The sequence below is a fragment of the Hordeum vulgare genome, chromosome 7H (assembly GCF_904849725.1).
Source record: "Hordeum vulgare subsp. vulgare chromosome 7H, MorexV3_pseudomolecules_assembly, whole genome shotgun sequence".
Classification (NCBI taxonomy): domain Eukaryota; kingdom Viridiplantae; phylum Streptophyta; class Magnoliopsida; order Poales; family Poaceae; genus Hordeum; species Hordeum vulgare.
Window position 1 is genome coordinate 559,829,700 of NC_058524.1, and position 18,610 is coordinate 559,848,309.

General features: G+C 49.4%; 1 protein-coding gene across 4 annotated transcripts; it reads right to left on the reverse strand.

Moving 5' to 3' along the window:
• Positions 1-8,690: 8,690 nt before the first annotated feature.
• Positions 8,691-14,454, reverse strand: LOC123412314 (disease resistance protein RGA5-like). Of its 4 annotated transcripts, XR_006613466.1 has the most exons (4): positions 13,471-14,448; positions 11,134-13,116; positions 8,977-9,010; positions 8,844-8,896 (listed from the first exon to the last, which is right to left on the reverse strand). XR_006613466.1 is itself a non-coding variant. In XM_045105271.1 (3 exons), the coding sequence occupies exons 1-3, from the start codon at positions 14,301-14,303 to the stop codon at positions 8,867-8,869; spliced, it is 897 nt and encodes a 298-aa protein (XP_044961206.1). In that variant the 5' UTR covers positions 14,304-14,454; the 3' UTR covers positions 8,691-8,866. The 4 variants fall into 4 exon arrangements, 3 of the variants coding, with proteins under 3 accessions (XP_044961206.1, XP_044961205.1, XP_044961203.1); XM_045105271.1 differs by lacking the exon at positions 11,134-13,116 and having other exon boundaries at positions 8,691-8,896; positions 13,471-14,454; XM_045105270.1 differs by lacking the exon at positions 11,134-13,116 and having other exon boundaries at positions 8,691-9,010; positions 13,471-14,452.
• Between the last annotated feature and the right edge of the window lie 4,156 nt (positions 14,455-18,610).

Here is an 18,610-nt window from a genome sequence, read left to right on the forward strand (position 1 = left end):
GTACTCGGCAACGTTGTTGGAGGCGGCGAAGTGAATCTGGAGAGCATACTTGAGCTGGTCTCCTTTCGGAGACGTCAAGAAGATGTTGGCTCCCAGACTAGTTCGCATCTTCGAGTCGTCGAAGTGCATCCGCCAATGAGTGGAGTCTGGAGGTGGCGGCTCAAACTGGGTTTCAGCCCAGTCGACTAGGAAGTCGGCCACCACCTAAGATTTGATGGCAGTGCGAGGCTCGTAGTGGATATCGTGGTCCGCCATGGCGATGGACCATTTGGCGATCCTGCCAGTCGCGTCATGGTTGCCCATGATTTCTGAAAGTGGAGCAGTGCTCACCACAGTGATTGCATGCTCTTGGAAGTATTGCTTCAACTTCTTTGCGGCAAGGTAAACACCATAACACATTTTTTGGTAGTGGGGGTAGTTTTGCTTGGAGGCGGACAAGACCTCGCTGAGGTAGTAGATAGGGCGTTGCACTAACAGTACCTTGCCCTCCTCCTTGCATTAAACTACCAGCACTACACTAACCATGCGGGTGGTCTCTGCGATGTATATGAGTATGGGTTCCCTTTCAGCCGGCGCTGCCAAGATTGGCAGGCTCGAGATGACCCGCTTGAGGTCGCGGAAGGCTTCATCCGCCTGGTCGTTCCACTCGAACTTTGCCTTCTTCTTCATGAGCTGGTAAAGTGGAAGGGCCTTCTCGCCAAGCCGGCTGACGAACCGGCTAAGGGACGCCAGGCAGCCGGCGAACTTCTGGACGTCTAGGATTCGAGCCGGCTTCACCATCCGCTCGATGGTGCCGATCTTCTCGGGGTTCGCCTCAATGCCACGAGCGGACATGAAGAACCCCAAGAGCTTGCCGCCTGGAACCCCGAAGACGCATTTCTCCGGGTTGAGCCGGATCTTGTACTCACGCAGGTTGGTGAACGTCTCCCGCAAGTCGTCAAGGAGGCTGAAGTGCCGCTTGGTCTTGACGATGATGTCATCCACATAGACGTGGATGTTTCTGCCAATCTGTGGCAGTAGGCACTGCTGCATGCAGTGTTGGAATGTCGCACCAGCGTTCTTCAGACCGAACGTCATGGTGGTGTAGCAGTAGGCCCCGAAGGGCGTGATGAAGGAGGTCTTCAGGCGATCAGCTGGATCCAGCTTGATTTGATGGTAGCCTGAATAAGCATCCAGAAACGACAGCATTTCGCAGCCGATAGTGGAGTCGATCACTTGATCTATCTGGGGCAACGCAAAAGGGTCTTTCGGGCATGCCTTATTCAGTCTTGTGTAGTCGATACATATTTGCCATGTGTTGTTTTTCTTCAGCACTAGGACTGGATTGGCTAACCAGTCCAGGTGGAAAACCTCCATGATGAAGCCAGCTGCAAGGAGCTGGGTAATCTCTTCTCCAATTGTGCGCCACTTCCCTCGGCGAAGCGGCGCAAAGGTTGTTTCACCGGCTTTGCATCCGTTCGCACGTGAAGTTTGTGCTCGGCGTACTTCCTTGGAATACCCGACATGTCTTTGGGGGACCATGCAAAGATCTCCCGATTCTCAGAGAGGAAGTCGACGAGCTCACCTTCCTATTTGGGGCTAAGGCCAGCCCCGATGGTGACGCACTGCTTGGGGTTTGCAGGGTCGAGTGGCACCTGCTTGGCTTCTTTAGCCGGCTTGAAGGAGCCTTCGCCGGCCGACTGGGATGGAGGAGAAGTGATCGCCGGTTGCTCGGTATCCTGAGCCACGAGCCGGTCAATCTGTCTCCTCTCCTCAGCAATCACCATGGCGTCGGCCAGGCGGCTGCTGTCCTGTGCACACTCGAGCGACTTCTTGTAGTCGCGAGCAATGGTGATGATGCCCTTTGAACCGACATCTTCATCTTCAGGTAGGCGTAGTGGGGGATAGCCATGAACTTGGCCAGAACCGGTCTGCCTTGCAGCGCGTGATATGGGCTGCTGAGATCCACCACCTTGAACCATATGGTCTCGCGGCGGAAATGAGCCTTGTCACCGAAGAGGACGTCCAGCTGGATTTTGCCGATAGGCGGGCAGTACTGCCCCGACACTATGCCGTGGAAGACAGTGCTGGTCGGCAAGACGCCTGTCTCCTTGAGCCCGAGCTTGAGGAGGGTGTCGAGGTAGAGGATGTTGATGCTGCTGCCGCCGTCGACCAACACCCGTGAGAACCCACAGGTGAGCCTCTTGGAGGCGAAGGTAGGGTCGAGGACGAGCGCGTATGAGCCCGGGTTGGGCATCACCGCAGGATGGTCGACCCGGCTCCATGTGATGGGTTTTTCAGACTAGTGCATGTATTAGGAACCGGGGGGACCGTGTCATTCACCTCACGCCGTCGTTGGTGCAGGCTATGCTTGTCGTCGCCTTCACTGGTGAAGACGACGAATGCTCCGTCTTGATGGGGGTAGTCGTCGTGGAGGCAACCATCGTCGCGAGGCGGCGGTGGTGGAGTCGGAGCGGGACCGGGAGCCGGAGCTTGAGGCGCAACCTGTGCACCTGGGGCAGCCGACATGCCCTCCCCTTGCGACAATCGTCGTGCAAAGCTGCACTGTCGAAGGGTGTGGGTAGAGGGTTGTGCCCAGAATGCATTTTGCACGGGGCGTCAAGCATCTGCTCGAAGGTCTGCTTGGGCTACCAGCCACCCTTGTTGGGCTGTCGTCGTTGGGAGCCGGCCTGAGTAGCTGGCGCCTCACCCTCCACGTTGGGTACCAACTTGTTGTTGGGGCGCGAATCTAGCTGATCCGCCTTGCGCTTGTTGTTGTTCTGGCCGCCTCGATTATCTCCAGCCGACTTAGGAGTAGCCAGCGTGGGGACAGCCTTGTCCGAGGCGGTCTCCTTGACTCGCATCGCGGAGTCGGCCGTGGCGTACTTGTCCGCCTTGGCCATGAGCACCGCCAGAGAGGTGGGCTCGGAGCACATGAGCTTGTGCTTGAGGAGAGTGCCATCTCGGCAACCGTCGATGAAGTACTGGATGGCATGTACCTGATGCACTCCCTCGCAGGAGTTGCGAAGCTCCGTCCAGTGTGTGACGTAGTCGCGAAGGGCTTCGTTGGGCCTCTGGACACACATGGCCAGCTCGCGAGGCCAGCCAGGACGCTTGTAGGTGCCAGTGAAGTTGTGGATGAACGCCTCCTCGAAATCCACCGATGAGTTGACGCTGCCGGCTGAAAGGCTGTTAAGCCATGTCCGAGCCGAGGCGGCCAACATGAGTGGCACATAGCGGACTGCTATGCGCTTGTTGCCCCTGGCAATGCCAACGGCGGTGGTGTAGTCGATCAGCCAGTCCTCTGGCTTGGAGGTGCAATTATACTTAGGAGTATCCCGAGGCAGGGTAAAGCCTCGGGGAAACGGCTCCCCTCGGATCCTGGGGCCGAAGCAGGCCGGACCGATGGGACCGTCCTCCTCCAGCAGAGTTGACTGTGCCAGGGTGTTGAGACGCCTACGGCGTCGTGGTCGCCCTGAGGGATGCAAGTGCCGATCCGAGCTGATATCGGAAGGGCACCTTGCGAACCGGTGGCATGGGTCCTCCCCAGATGAGGAACCTCATACACCGAGCCGCTCTCGTCATCTCCGCGATGCCGGCTCAAAGTATGCTCGCTCTGGCGCTGGGAGCGTCTGTCGTGGCTGCCCTCGCCCTTACGGCCGGAAGTGCGATGCGAGGAAGATCCTTCGGCGTGCTGATGACCGCTGGGGTTGCGATGCGCTATGGGGTTGGGTCCCGGAGACTCTGATTGGGCTTGACCAGGGTCAAGCCTTGTCTGCTGCTCGTTGGCGGCGTCAAGGAGATCCTTGACCCGCTTCTCCTGGAAGGCGCGCTCCTCGCCCTCCAAACTTGGCATTTCGGTCATGGCCGCCTCGGCCGCCCGTAACTTGGCCGCAGGAGTCTCGTAGATGGGCTGCTTGCCGCCTAGAATCTCGGCGATGACCAGGACGCAGCCGCGGACCGAGCCAAGCCGACTAGGGGCTTCGGAAACTGGAGTGAGGCCGTATGCGGAGTTATACTCGCGCTACGTGGCCTCCATCCGGCGTTTAGTCGAAGCAATGGCGATGCCCTCCTCCAAGATCTGCCTGTGAGCCTCCTCCAGCGAGGCCCGCGCATCGCTAGGGTTTGTGGAGGCGGCGAGCATCTTCAAGCCGGTAAGCGCAGCCTGAAGAGTGTCAGCGGTGACAGCAGCAGGCTCACCAGCATTTGCTGACGCCTTGCCATGAGCCGTGCTGGTGCCAGCGCCAATGACCATCACCTCCACGACGTTGGAGACGACGGCGACATGGTATGGGGTGAAGAACCCCACAAACGGCGGAGGACCGTCGAAGACGAGTACATTGCTGGGGTACACGTCGGGTGTAGGCATCTCAGCGATAGAGAGCCTACTGAAGCTGGCGCATAACACCTCGACATCGAAGTCCTCGCCGAAGTAGCGAGGACCATCGTTGAGGCGCAGGTCGCTAAAGAGAACGCTGAGGTTCTCTATAGCAGCGACGACGACGCTGGGAGGCGCCTCGCCAATTGACTCCTTGTCGAATCCGCATGGCGGACAGGGACGTCGATCATCATCAGCGTTGCCTCATCGAAGGCAGGCTCCACGGGCATGCAAATCCGTCCGGACGCGATGCATCCGGTGGTGTAGGTGCGGGGACCCGCCCAACGCATAAAGCCAGCCGATGCTGCGATTGGCCCCACGGTGGGCGCCAAATGTCGGTGAATACTCACAACATAAGCCATGGGTAGGCTAAAGATGGTAGGAACCGAAGTGACACCGGAGGGCGCTGGGGGCGAGGTTGGTACAAGCATGGAACGCACGATGTACCCATGTTCGGGGCTCTCAGTAGAGATAATACCCCTAGTCCTGCCGGAGTGTATGATGTATATGGATGGGATTACAAGTTGCTCCTGGAGCTGTATCGGGGAAGAGGAAGGAGGAGCAGCCGGCTCGACTCTACCTCTTCTATGTGGTTGGTGAGTGTGGTAAGTTGACCGACCCTCTGCATGGAGGGGGGCGGGGGGTTTTATAGACGAACCCACCGGCCTACAATATGGATAAAGGGTACAAGAGTGGGACCCAACTAGCAGCCTCGCCGGCTGGCTAGGGGGCCCACGGGGGTCTTGTCTTGTCGGTTGAGGGGCCCACCGGCTGCGAGGTCCCGTCTGGCTGTGGGACCCGCCGGCTAGCCAATGAGGCTCTCACGTAGGGTTGACGCAGGACACGTGTGGTACGTCCGGCGTCGTCCAGCGAGATTCGTCATGGGCAGACAGTACGGCCGCCTCCACTGTTCCCATGCCGAGTGCAGTAATGGAGTGGGAGTTTAATGGGCCGACACTGCGCAGGGTGATGGATCAGAGCCGGGGGACGTCAACGGCGTGGCCGCCGAAGCTGGTACCCGCCATGCACTCCGATCCAGTACCTTTGCTGACGCGTAGCCACCTTTAATCGTAGGGTCTCGTCATGACCTACGATCTGATGTGACTTGAGATCCCCTAGCCGGCAAGCCCGCTCGACTAGCCGGCCTGGGCACGGCCGCCTCGTCCCTAGCCGGCTGGCTTGGCCTAGGCGACCAGAGAGAGGTAGTCGTCTGGCCTCTAGCCGGCAGGTGCTGCCTGGCCGGCCAGAGAGTTGGCCGTCTCGCCCCCCAGCCGATAGGAGTTGCCTAGCCGCCCAGGGGACTTGGGCCTTATAGAATTGTCTTGGTCATTCCTTCTGGCCTCAAGGTAAAGAAGCAGGCTCGTTGAGCCTACACCGGGGTTATCCCCCCGATAGGCACTGATGCTCGTTTCACCCAGTCTGAATGGGACAAATTGGGACGTGAGGTTCAAGATGTGCTAAAGTAGAATGCTCCCTAAGATGATGTCCAGTAGGTGGAGGCTGTGCTGGCTGCTGCGATTAATGAGAAGTCGGCTCTGGTGGGTACCCCCATCTCGGGAGTCTGCTCGAACATGCCAGTTTGGCCTATGTACCCTCTAAAGTCTGGCATCGAGGATATGGTCGTATCTCCTGCTCGAGATGTGTTGGCTCCGGTGAGCAGGAAGAAGAAGTCCACAATCAGGAAGTTCTCTGCTAAAAGCAGGGCGGCTTCGGGTTTGAAGATCTCGGTGGCGGGGTTTTGTCGTTGGTTGGATGACAACTTGGGGGCTACATCTGGTTCTCCTTCCAGGGCGGCGCCGCTCTCCCCTTTGGCTCCTTCGGCTCCTTCGCCACCCATGCGCACGCCCACCTACACGACCCGCAAGGGTAAACGGGTGCGGGGCTCGGGGGAGTCGGTGGCAGCGCGTGCGGAGCGGCGGGCTGCGGACAGAGACCTTCCGCCTTCAGGTATTCCTCTCTCTTCCCATTCCTCCCCTACACCCTCCCCTATTAGGCTAGTGCCGCCTTCTATGTCCGATGATCAATTACTGTGTGTTCTTGAGGATGTGGGGGTTTCCATTAATGTGTTTTTGGGTCTCCGTCGGCTGTTCTTGCCATTATCTGGGCTAATGAGGTGGCTCAGGCGGCCATTGCGTAGGCTAAAGACTTGGCTGTGGAGAATAGGATTGCTGCATCCTCGGCGGGTGTGGATGCGGGTGTTACTGGTAGTGGCTAGTCCCCCCTCCACCTTTGAAGCGGGTAATTTCTAAGAGTTCCAAATCCTGCGTTGCCCCCTGCAGGTCAAGTCTCTGTATCAAAAACCCATCTTTCAAATGAGAGCCCTCTTTTGGAATATTAGAGGCTTCGGCGCTAGGGGGCGCCACGACAAAATTAGGGATGTTGTTAGAGGTGATAACATTGATGTTATTGGGCTTGTAGAAACTTTTAAGGAATCATTCTCCCCTAATGAACTCTCCACAGTTGCGGGGATGGACAAATTTGATTGGAACTTCCTTCCCTCCTCGGGTCATTCTGGTGGGATTCTCCTCAGTACCAAGCGCGATATGTTTGATCTTGTGGCCTTTGATCATGGTGTCGGTGGTGCACCATCGATGTCTGAATCGATTATGGAAATCATGGTTGTCTACGGCCACGCCGACCACTCTTTGTCCTCCTTATCTCTAGATGAAATCGCTACCAAAATTGATGCTTGTGCGCTTCCTCTGCTGGTTGGGAGGGGGACTTTAACCTCCTCCGCTCCCATGCGGATAAGAGCTCTAGCAATTTTTCATGGCCCCTCGCTGATGCTTTCAACGCTTTCATACGTGATTGCACTCTTCGAGAACTTCCTAGGGTGGGAGCCCGCTTCACTTGGACGAATCGCCAGGTTAACCCTATTCGATCGGTGCTTGACCGAGTCTTTATTTGTCCTTCGTGGGATTCCCTGTTTCTCCGCGCTTCCCTGAAAGTCAAGTCCATCTTGAGTTTAGATCATGCGCCTCTTATTCGCGAACAAGTGACTAGAGTCCACATCTTCGAGATCAAAGCTAATCTGTTGTACTAGCTAACAAGGAAGCCAGCTCAAAGAATTGGAGAGGAGCGGAGTTGTAGTATTCCTACTGATTATGCTCGAGAAAGGTGCAAGAGCATCTCTAGCATACCCCGTATAATTTCTCGAGTCTCGACTCGTAAAATATTCGTCAAAACACGGGTCCACGCGAAAAAAATTGTCAGATCAGACCCCGTATGGAGCCGCAACCTATATTTTTTTAAGGGACACCGAAAACATTCCCGTTAAACCCGTGAAAATAAGGATTTCGGAGGCAACCCGAGGACGACCCGTATACGCGAAAAAACGTTCACGGAAGTCCAACTGCTATCGGAACCTTGCTCTCGTCCGCCCGTCACCGGCCGCACGCCGGTTGCATGCCCCGGCTGCTGCGCCCGCTGGCCGTCCGCCCCGACCGCCGCGCCCGCTGGCCGTGCCCTTCTGTGGCTCTCCTGACGTTGTTAGCTAGCTAGCTGAATCGATTCGATTCGAACGTCGCTAGCTAGCTAGCTCGCTCTAACTGAATCGATTCGATTCCAATGGCGCTAGCTAGCTAGCTTTGGCTGAATCGATTCGAACAAGCTAGCTACCTCTAGCTCGCGGAGGAGTCCGGTGGCTGCCCGCCCCGCCCTGGTCGCCCATCCGCCGACGGCCGCCCTGCGTCTTTCTTGTCCGTCCGTTCGCCGGTGGCCGCCCTGCCCTACAGTATCTGTCAATTTCAGATTGACGCGAGGAAGAGGACGACCGGAAGAAAAAATGGGTTAAAATCGGTATATTCAGAGAATATTTTTTTTTACGGGTTCATTATACGGGGTCCGACTTTGTCTACGCACCGACCCGCGAAGTCATTTTTCCATGAACTATAAACGCGTTTTATGGGTCGGTGTTATACGGGGTCTGCTAGAGATGCTCTAACAGCTTTCGGGTGCCTAGGCACCCTCTATGAACAGTACAAACAAAAAATAATATAAAAATTAAAAAAAATCTGAAACTTTACAACATCAAAGATTGTCAAATTTTATAGGTTTTGCAAGTTTTCATGTCAAAATATCATGTAGAGAAAGGTGTACAAACAAGTTTTAAATTTTAACGCCAAAAGTGCTCAAAACTTGAAGCACTGAAATGTTTTTTTTTCCGTGTAGAGCACCTTGAATGTTTTTTTGGCATGAAAACTTCAAGCATCTAGAAAGTTTGATCATCTTGATGATGCAAAGTTTTATATTTTTTTAATTTTGTTTTCTATTTGTTTTGCTTTTACTGTTCATACAGGGTGCTTAGGCATCCCATGCTGAAAATTCACTCCCATGCTCTCAATTACTTGGCTAGAAATGGTCAAAAAATCAATTAAAATATGTATCATATTATGTGTACATTTGGGATGATTCATGGGATGTTCTTGCGTTTCTCTATCTTTTTAGGAGGCTCCGAGCATCAGCTTCATGTTTAAACCATTGCCACCTTCTCTTTGCCGACCATTTCTTCTAGTGCGTCTGGATTCCAATTGGAGCTCCCTGAGTGTTGTCAGGTCAGGTGTAAAGAGACCAGTGGTGGTATCTGCTAATGTCACCCTGTCGACTCTGAACATAGTTACCTTTTGATCAGGATGAAATGCCTTAAATTGCGAGCTGCACCAAATAAAATCATGGACTTAGAGGATGAAAAGTACACATATGCTAAAAAGCCACAATATTTTTGTGTGTAGCTCTCATTTCTAACGTATTTTGATTTGAAAATTTACACATGTGTACATCATGTCTCTAGGTATATGCGTATTTGTTTCAGAACGTTTTGGAACGAAAAACTTTGAATTTTTTTGATTTCAAAATCAAGGCCTTCATGAAGCTTGATCTCTAAAATACCCTATTCAAAACGCCACCACATGATACTTCTTTCGCGCTTTCCACTATTCTCACAACCACTCTACAGTCATATAAATTGCTTCTTGGGGCTTCAAAGAAATTTCTCTTTCTTTTTTCTGGCCTCACACAACCACTCTACAGTCATATAGATTGCCAAAACGACAAACCATGGTCGGAACCGATTCTCCAGCACATCAGTTTTCCAACCAAAACCAGTCCATATCTACATTGAAATGCGGGAACTTTTTTCATTATCAAAACGACCAACCACAGAATTTTGCATACATTGTTTTTGAAACAGGGGAGCTTTTTTTCATTGTTACAAGCACTTTTATTTAATTTATCAACATTTTTAAACTGCACTAACATTTTTATATGTTATATTAACATTTTTAAAATTGGTGTTTCAAATTATTTAAGCAAATTTAAGTTTCTAAAACATATGCATTTAATTTAAAATACAAATAAGACTTAAAAAATCGAGTGACATCAGCAAGACCTCAACATGACAATCCACGTCCTACTGGCCCGGTAAGTCTATTCATCACCCAGGATGCAGAATAAATTATTCTTCATCCGAGGTAATCTTACAACTGTTTTATAAATAAGTGGAGTATATCGGGAATACAAATAATTAAATCTATATTGATTCAGTACGTAAAATTTGACATAAAAAACAAAGATACAGGTCATAAGACCACATAAATTGTATTTTATGTATATTTTACACTATATTTCTATGTTTGTAATTTTACGTGACATAAAATATTTTTACGGTAATTATATATTTTCTTAGGTCTCTTTCTACGTATGAAATAAGAAAAACATATGAAATGTAAAATTACGGTGCATTGATGTTAAAATAAAGGGGGGTGAAGAATAACCATTTCTATATATTTCACAAATATGACAAATTTGATCTACCACCGGTGATAGTTACCACCACTTGCGTTTTGTATGTTGTATATAGTATCTATCAAATCGGAGAGTATGTACACGTAGTATGTAGTATATAATAATGTTTAGATAGTATATATACTATTTTTTGGTAGTATGTATCATATTTTATGTATGTTATTTTTTACGTACAAAAATATATGTATTTCACAAATATAATAAAAACTATGGGCTAACTTATAATTTTTTTATGTAACTCACTTTAAAAAATATTATATATAATATATAAACATAATAAAAATGATAAATCAATATATATACTATCGCATAATAGTATATGGAACATGTGGGGTAACTACCCCTGGGTGGTAGGATGTATATTTCACAAATATATATACTTTATTCATCACTCAGGATGCAGAATAGTTTATTATTCATCCGAGATAATCTTATGATCAATTTACAATAAACTAGCAAAAGGCTCGTGCGTTGCAACGGTAGAAAAAAATACCACACGCTTTTAATCTTTTTATAATCATTTTGATTTATTAAAATATAATTTTTTATAAAAATGCCGCGGTGGGTTTTTCGACGGAAGCAATAGCCTCTTTATTATTAGGTATAGATTACATTTAAAATACAAATAGTTACATTTATATTGAATTATTATGTAAAATTTGACAAAACAAAAACAAAAATATAGGTCACAAGACCAGCAAAAATCAAATTTATTGTATTTTTTGTACTTTTTTTCTATGTTCGTAATTTTACGTGACATATAATATTTTTACATTGATTATATTTTTTACGGTCTCTTCTTACATATAAAATAAGATAAAATTTAGACAACGTAAAATTACGATGTATTGATGTTAAAATAGAAGGGAATGAAGAATAACTATTCCCCACCCAAGGTGACGAATAACATATATAATCAGACACTTTGGTGAGAGGCAATATTAGAGGAAACGGAGTTCAGGGATGGGGTAGACCTGATGGAGGGGGAGGCATCCCCTCATAAGATTTCAATGGTCGGATGATTGGGATGGGCATCCGCTGCATGCTTCAGCGCAGCCTTGGCTACATCCCGCACCTCATCACTGGCGACACGATTACCATGGTCATCATGCAACAACAGATGAACCGTGATTCTCTCAAGGGAAGGGAGATGGCCCATGCCGCAGTCGACATCGCCACCGGCAAAGGACCGCGCCGATACGGAGAAGGTAAGCCTCTGAACCATTGGCATGGCTCCGGCCGGGAACAGAGACGGGAACAGCGGGAACATGAATATGCACTCTCTTGCACGTGGGAATGCATCGCCCCTCACAACCAGCGTCCCCACCGCGCGGAGTGCACGCAGGCTGAGAGAGCGGAGAGAGGGCAGCGTCCCGATGATCTGGATGTCATCGCCTTGCACCTCATCCACGTCTATCGTCAGGCAACAGAGGAGGGGCAGGGCTGTTGAGTTGATCCATTTGGGCAACTTGAGGAAGAACCGAATCCCTTGCTCCCATGAGTGAAAAGTAATGAGGGATCGAGGGGGCACCCAGCCTTCACGCAGGAGGTCCATCAATCCGCTACCACAGTAAATATTCAGATATTGCAATTTGCGCAGCTTGCCCAAAGACTCTACCAAAGCTTTGTTCAGACCCTCCTCCATGTCGTACCAGTCAATAGTGAGTGCCCTCAGCTCAGTCAGATGGCTTAGCTCTTGAACAACGTGAGGTGATAAGTGTGGCATCACTCGTTTCATCACTTCGAGGGATGTCAAGTTGCCCATTCCTGGAGGCAGTCTTGTTCCTGGATCAACACGTAGATATATCAACTGTCTTAGCTCAACAACGGTTGCTGGTAATTGTTTTATGCAAGTTGACCTTATGTCCAGTGTTTGCAGAAACCGTAGATTGCCTATGTCCATTGGGAGTGCATCAACATCCGCATTCATTAGTCCAAGGTATCTTAGGTGAAGTAATTTCCCAACATACTTGAGGCTGACACAATGGCCACCGCTCTGGCCACCAGAATTTCCTAGGTCCAGGACACGTAAGAATCGGAAGCTCGAGAGAGATGGCAATGAATCACAAGTAGGAGGGCAAAATGTAACAAAGGACCTCACTTTTGACATGCTACTGGCATCAAGCTGGTAGTTGTCTAATTTGACATTGCTACTGTGAAGAGATAATCTGCGAACCTTGTTTTGAAAATTAGGCGTCCGTCGCTCAATATTATCCAATACAGCAACAAAGTTTTCTTGGGATGATAAAGAACAGATAAGATCAAGCACCATATCATGCACACGGCAAGATTTTACTATGCCATCATCACTGATTTCTTCTGGCCGAACCAAGCTTCTATTTATGAGATCATTTAAGTAACTCTTCCCGATCTCAAATAGGCTACAATCTTTTCTCTCACACTGAACAAAACCTTCGGCGAGCCATCTCCTTATCAACCAGCCTGTCTTAATCTTGAAGTCTTCTGGAAATATGCTTAGATATAATAGACATGCCTTCAAGTGGTAAGGCAAATCATAATAACTAAGCAATAATATCCTCCTCATGTCCTCAGCAATAGCAACTTCTGTAACCCCATGGCCAATAGAATTCAGCAAATGGAACCACTCATCCTTCTGCTTTATCTGTTGATTACTAACTAGAAGACTAGCCACGGTAATAATGGCTAGTGGTACACCCCCACATTTCTTCAAGATATCTCTCGATACTTCATGTAGCTCCGGTGGACATCCATTCTCATGTTGAAATATTCTTCTGTAGAAAAGTATCTGGGAGTCCCCATCACATAGAGGTTTCATTGTATAAATTATGTCATTATTGGTAGAGAGGCATGATTCAGAGACACTGATCTTACGAGTTGTTGTAACTATTCGACTGCAAAGGTTGTTTCTAGAGAAAGCACATTTCATATATCTCCATGTCTTCTCTTCCCATATATCATCGACTATGATCAAGTACCTATGCCATTTCTTTGAGAATGTTAGCTGGCATGCAAATCAAACTAGCTAGAATCAAACTTTTAAAAAAATAGCAATTAGGACTCGTATTAAAATGTAGGTGTTTTAATAGCTTGCATCCGAATTGATATAATCATTGGAAAAATATAGTTGATTGTCAAAATTCGGCTAACTAGGAAAACCCATGGATAGATACAACAAGACTGCACAAACTGCATCTAAGGAAGAAACATCTACGACTAGAAGATTATGGGTAGAAAAGAAATAAATCTAGGACTAAGACTTTTCGCACACCATAAGTTTTCATTACACTTCTAAAAAGAAAAGAAAAGGACATGGAATAGGTGATGCGTACCTCTTGTCCACAAGAAATTCACCGAGTTCATCGATGAGTTGCTTTTCATCCCTTGCTGTATTATGTATATCGCTGAACTTTTTCTTATCAAGTTCATAGAGTAGATCCTTGAGAACTTTCCTTATATCCGGATTCTGAGCAACAGACACAAAAGCCGCACAATCAAACTGCACCCTGATCTTATCATAGACTGCTTTGGCCAGAGTTGTCTTTCCCAACCCTCCAAAGCCAACAATGGAAATTGTCTTCAGTTGCTTCTCATTAGACATCTCGTCGACACCAATCAACTTCCCAATCAGCTCATCCCTCGTGTGGTCAATGCCAACAAGCTCCACCACATCTTTGTATAGAGCTATAATGCGAGGGTCAACTGTAGCGCCAGTACTGGTGCTAGGGATGTCAAGCTCGTACCTTTGACGTTGCTCCGTCAACTCCTTGGCGAGGTCCTGGGCTTCTTGGATGGCATTCGAGATCTGATGGAGATCCTTGCCCTTGACGAATAGTCGTTTGATCATGCTGAGGAACGTGATGACTCTACCCACGCTGGCAGGTTGACGATCTTGATTCTGCTCCACGCGCACCATGAAATCGTCGACGGAGTCCTCCATGTCGCATGACAGCTCCCTCACCGCACCCGCCCAGATCCGGACCTGCTCATCGAGCTGGTCGGACGGCACACCGGCCACCTTGCGGAGGGCGACATGCATCAGACTTAGCTCGGTCTGAAGAGACTTGACGCCTTTCCTCACATGCCTGTCCAGATTGTATTCATCCTTGAGCAGCTCACCGAGCTTTGGGAGGAGGGCGCTCATGGCCTCGGTAGCGATCTCCATAGCTGGACCTCTCCTCGCTCTCGATCTACACACGGCCGTGAGACTGACTTAGGATGTGATAGACCACTAGAAAGTAGAAACCCGGCAGGTCCTTTGCGTTGGATAAGAACGTCGGCAGCCACTCGTTGGCAAAGAGAAAATTCAAGGGGACAGGGAAACGTGCTTTGGTTCAACTTTGTCAAAGGCACACAGTACTAGTCAGGTCGCTGGCGGAATGGACATAAATGAGGTGGGCCGAAAAAACCAAGTCATTACTTATTGGTAATTGTTTGTATCCGATCGAAACAAACATTTGGCCGGTCTCACACGCGTCGTAATATGCATTCAGATCTCGTGCTTTTAGGGCGTATTTGATTTCATTAGTGAACAGCAGTTGTATTGCATATAAATCTCAAATCAGCCTGGTTGAGCAAAAACAACCCTAAATGCGTCATATGTAAGTTGTTTGGTTGCCCACATCTAGGGTTCTGCATTAGGTAATACGCATGTGCACTTTGTTTGGTTGCATGCATTGGCCCAAGAGGCACATGAACACGGTGTTTGGTTGCATACGGCGTATATGTTGTGCTTACCTTGTACCCTACTTGATGAGCTTACCCCACAATGAGCACACCTAGCACATCAACATCACAACACATCAATGGCGATGAATTGAGCGAAGATGATGAAGTTCTTCAGCTTCAGCCCCAACTGACGATCCGCCGTAGCACCTTCCACTTTGAAACCTCCAACCTTGCCACTATCAACACTGCTGCCTTCGTGCTTTCGCACCCAAACGGAGTAAACTTGTTCTGCTGCCTGCCTAGTCTTGGACCCTCCATGGCTCTTGTTGCTATACGATGCCACTTGCGCATTGGCTTCTTCCCATGAACTGAAAACCCCTGGAGCCTTACCGATGAACACGGCATACCACTTGCCCTAGCAATGCACAAGAGCAAGAGTTGAAGCAGCAAATCAATGGAGCACACCAGTATAAGAGAAGAAGTAAAGCATGCATGATCATACGACATAGCAAGTTCTACCTAGCACTACCACCACATCCAAAAGAGGGTGTCGTCCTACCCACTTCCTCAGGTGGTTGTACACGTGGGTGGCGGACACGTCCCGCCCACAGAAATCGAACACCTGCTTCGCAACGGTGTTCAAGTACACCTCCTTGAAGGCCTTGTCCGTTCTAGCTCCACTAGAGATGAGCTCACACATCTTGTTCAGCACGAACGTGGACATGAACGGCTGCCACTTCATGTTGTTCGACCGACAATCCTTCTTTGCCTTTGCTGTTGCAGCGGCAGCAACATCGGCAGGAGTTTGCTGAACGAGCACTACTGGCACATAGACAGAATCAGAAGCGAACACCTCTGAATTAGGTGCCATCTCGGACATAGGCTCTGAGTCCTGGACAAACAATGGAGGGAACTGGTTGTCCGACAGAACAAGGGCCTGACTAAGATCTTGCGTCTGCGTGGTCATGTCCTACAATCCTAGCACGCATTGACAGTAAGCATAGCACACAATATATCGGATAATCCATGAAAGCAGGAGCATACGTGGACATGGTTCATCGCTCTCATACTAAGCACATGCTTCATCACTATCATACTAAGCACATGCTTCATCACTATCATACTAAGCACATGGTTCATCGCTCTCATACTGAACATACCACACAATCTATGAGCAGGAACATACATCTACAACGAACAACATGCTACAAATGAACCACCAATAGCTACAAATCACAGATCTAAGCGCGAATCAACACAAGGTTCAACTTCAAACTATAATACTAATCTAGCCTACCACATGCTTGAGCATCTAACCCTACCACAAATTGAAACCCCAACATCACAATCAACAATATAAGGTCACAAATCAGAGCACTAATCAACCATGCATGTACATCAAACCCTAGCTGTAGCTCAGATCTAGCTAGAAGGAACAGAGAGAAAGGGGGATTGAACTCACAGAGGCTATGGATGCAGCTCCAGGACGAGGGGGGAACAGTCGTAGAAGATTACCGCCACCCGGTGAAGGACCGCCGACGCCGTGGACCGCCGGCCAATGAAGATGCGCCGCTTACCTGCTCGTTGGTGCTGATGCGCGTCGGCGGGAAAGCTCGAAAGGGGAAAAATGGTGGCGGGAGTTGGGGCGGTGAGGGAGGGGGATAAATAGGGGCGGACTCGGTCGAGCTCGCGCCATCTCCCTGGTCACACGAGGAGAGAAGCGCGTTACCCTCGCCTGCGTCGCCCGAGCCAAGCTCGCGAGCTACTGCCGATTCGGGCGTTTCCCTTGGGCCTGGCCTGGAGGTGCTTTAAGGTTCATGCCATGCGGGCCGCACAGTAAACGCAGTCAACCAAACGGGCCACTTCCTTCCCACGCAGGCTAGGCTGGGCCTAATAGAGGGAACCAAACACGCCCTTAGACGCAGCCTTATCCCTTCGCTCCATCGCCTCGTCAACCACTCGTTCTCCTTCTTTCTTTCGTCAACCACCTCCGACCTTGTTGCAGTGTGGCGGCGACCAACGCGGCGAGGAGTTGCGGATTTGAGGGCGAACGCCCGACGATGGCACAACATAGATGCCAACCACCGACGCCAACGTGCATGAGCGAGGAGGGGCACGACAGATGGAGCAGGATCTCGTCCATTACGTCATCAGGCGCTTCCCGGAACAGCGTCGTGACGACAATGGCCATGGGAGGGCATGGGAGCTTGGTGGAGCAGCATCAACAACAACTGTGGAATATAGTTATAGCAAATTCAATCACCGATGGTAGCAAAAACCTACTATGATTGAAGCAAAACGGCGTCATCGACGTCGCGGGTCGCAACTAAGATAAGAAGTTTGAAGATTTTTTCAATGCGGTTGTAACTTTTGTAACCGCCGGCTACAACTTCTCATTTTTCGTCCGTGGCTTCGTCTCCATGGTTGAAACTTTTTTCATCGCCAGACGAAGCTTTTTTTTTTGTCGCTAGATGAAGCTCTTTTCAATGCGGTTGTAACTTTTGTAACCACCGGTTACAACTTCTCATTTTTTGTCCGTGGCTTCATTTCCATGGTTGAAACTTTTTTCATCGCGGGACGAAGTTTTTTTTTGTCACCGGATGAAGCTTTTTTGCTCACCGGTTGTAACTTCTTTTCGTCGTCCATAGATTTCGTCGTATACGGGTTGAAGCTATTTTCATAGCCGGTCGAAACTTTTCTCGTCGCGAGTTTAACATTTTTGGTCGTCGGTTGCAGCACTGGGCATCTCCCCCGGTGCTCGATTTTTTGTTGCAAGCCGCACTCCGGAGATGAGCGGCGGCGAGCACGCCAGCGAGCTTCAGAGATCGTAATAGGAGCTACAACGGTCTCAACAGAAGCTGCACCAGTACGATGCGGCTGTTGTACGGGGCAAAGCAACGAGGACGACCAGCAGGGGCTTGGGCCGTTGACTAGGACGGGCAGCAAGGGTGGCCAGCGAGGATGGTTGACAGGGGCTTGGGCCATTGACTAGGACGGGCAGCAAGGGCGGCCAGCGAGGGCGGCCGACGAGGTGAGGGGGCGGTGACAAGAGAACGCGCACGGCTCGAACGGGAGAACATGGATGGGAACGAAGAAAGAGATCGAGAAGGGAGGAAAAAGATGACTCACACAAATCTGAAGGTCTACTGCAGTTCTATCGGACGGCTGCGGTCCGACCGGCTCAAATTTGAGCCGGCGCACCGGTGCCTAGCGCTGCCCTTATTTATTTATTTATTGAAAGAATTCCAGTTTTTAGCCACTACTTACTTTGATAATGTTTTGCACTAATTACCCTATTTAGCAGAATAGTTGCCCTCCTTCTTACATCTTAAAAAAAATTTCAAAAGCAATTTAATTTGTGTACATGTAATTGTCATGCCGTGCTTTTCCTTCTGCCTTTTATTGTTGTGCATGTACAAGTATTTTTTTTTTTTTGAAAATGTCCAGATCGAGCCTGGTATCCATTGATCATAAGCAGGGAGCAGGTGGAAAGTGACAAAGGCGATGATCCTAGGATCAAGGAAATACGAAAAAGAAGGTGAAAAAAGACATGGCCTTAATTAGGCAATATTTTCACGTATGATCCCCGAAGGGGCTCTCTATGCATTTGAACTCAGCCTGCCTCCACGGCGCGAAAGATCGCTTGATCGCTGTCACCACCTCGTGGACATTGGCGATTTTGCTTCGAAAGGTGCACTGGTTTCTTTCTTGCCATGGTTGCCAGAGAACCAATATCATCAATGCCTTGATTCCCTTTCCATAGGCAGGTTGCGAGCGCGCTAAGATGGAGTTCATCACCTCCAT

What these genes read in the sequence shown, in the direction of transcription:
- LOC123412314 (XM_045105268.1), bottom strand. Translation starts at nt 14,303, where the DNA reads ATGGAGATCGCTACCGAGGCCATGAGCGCCCTCCTCCCAAAGCTCGGT. An exon ending in GAATTTCTTGTGGACAAGAG is followed by an intron (nt 13,117 to 13,470) that starts GTACGCATCACC and finishes GAAATGGCATAG; the next exon opens with GTACTTGATCATAGTCGATG.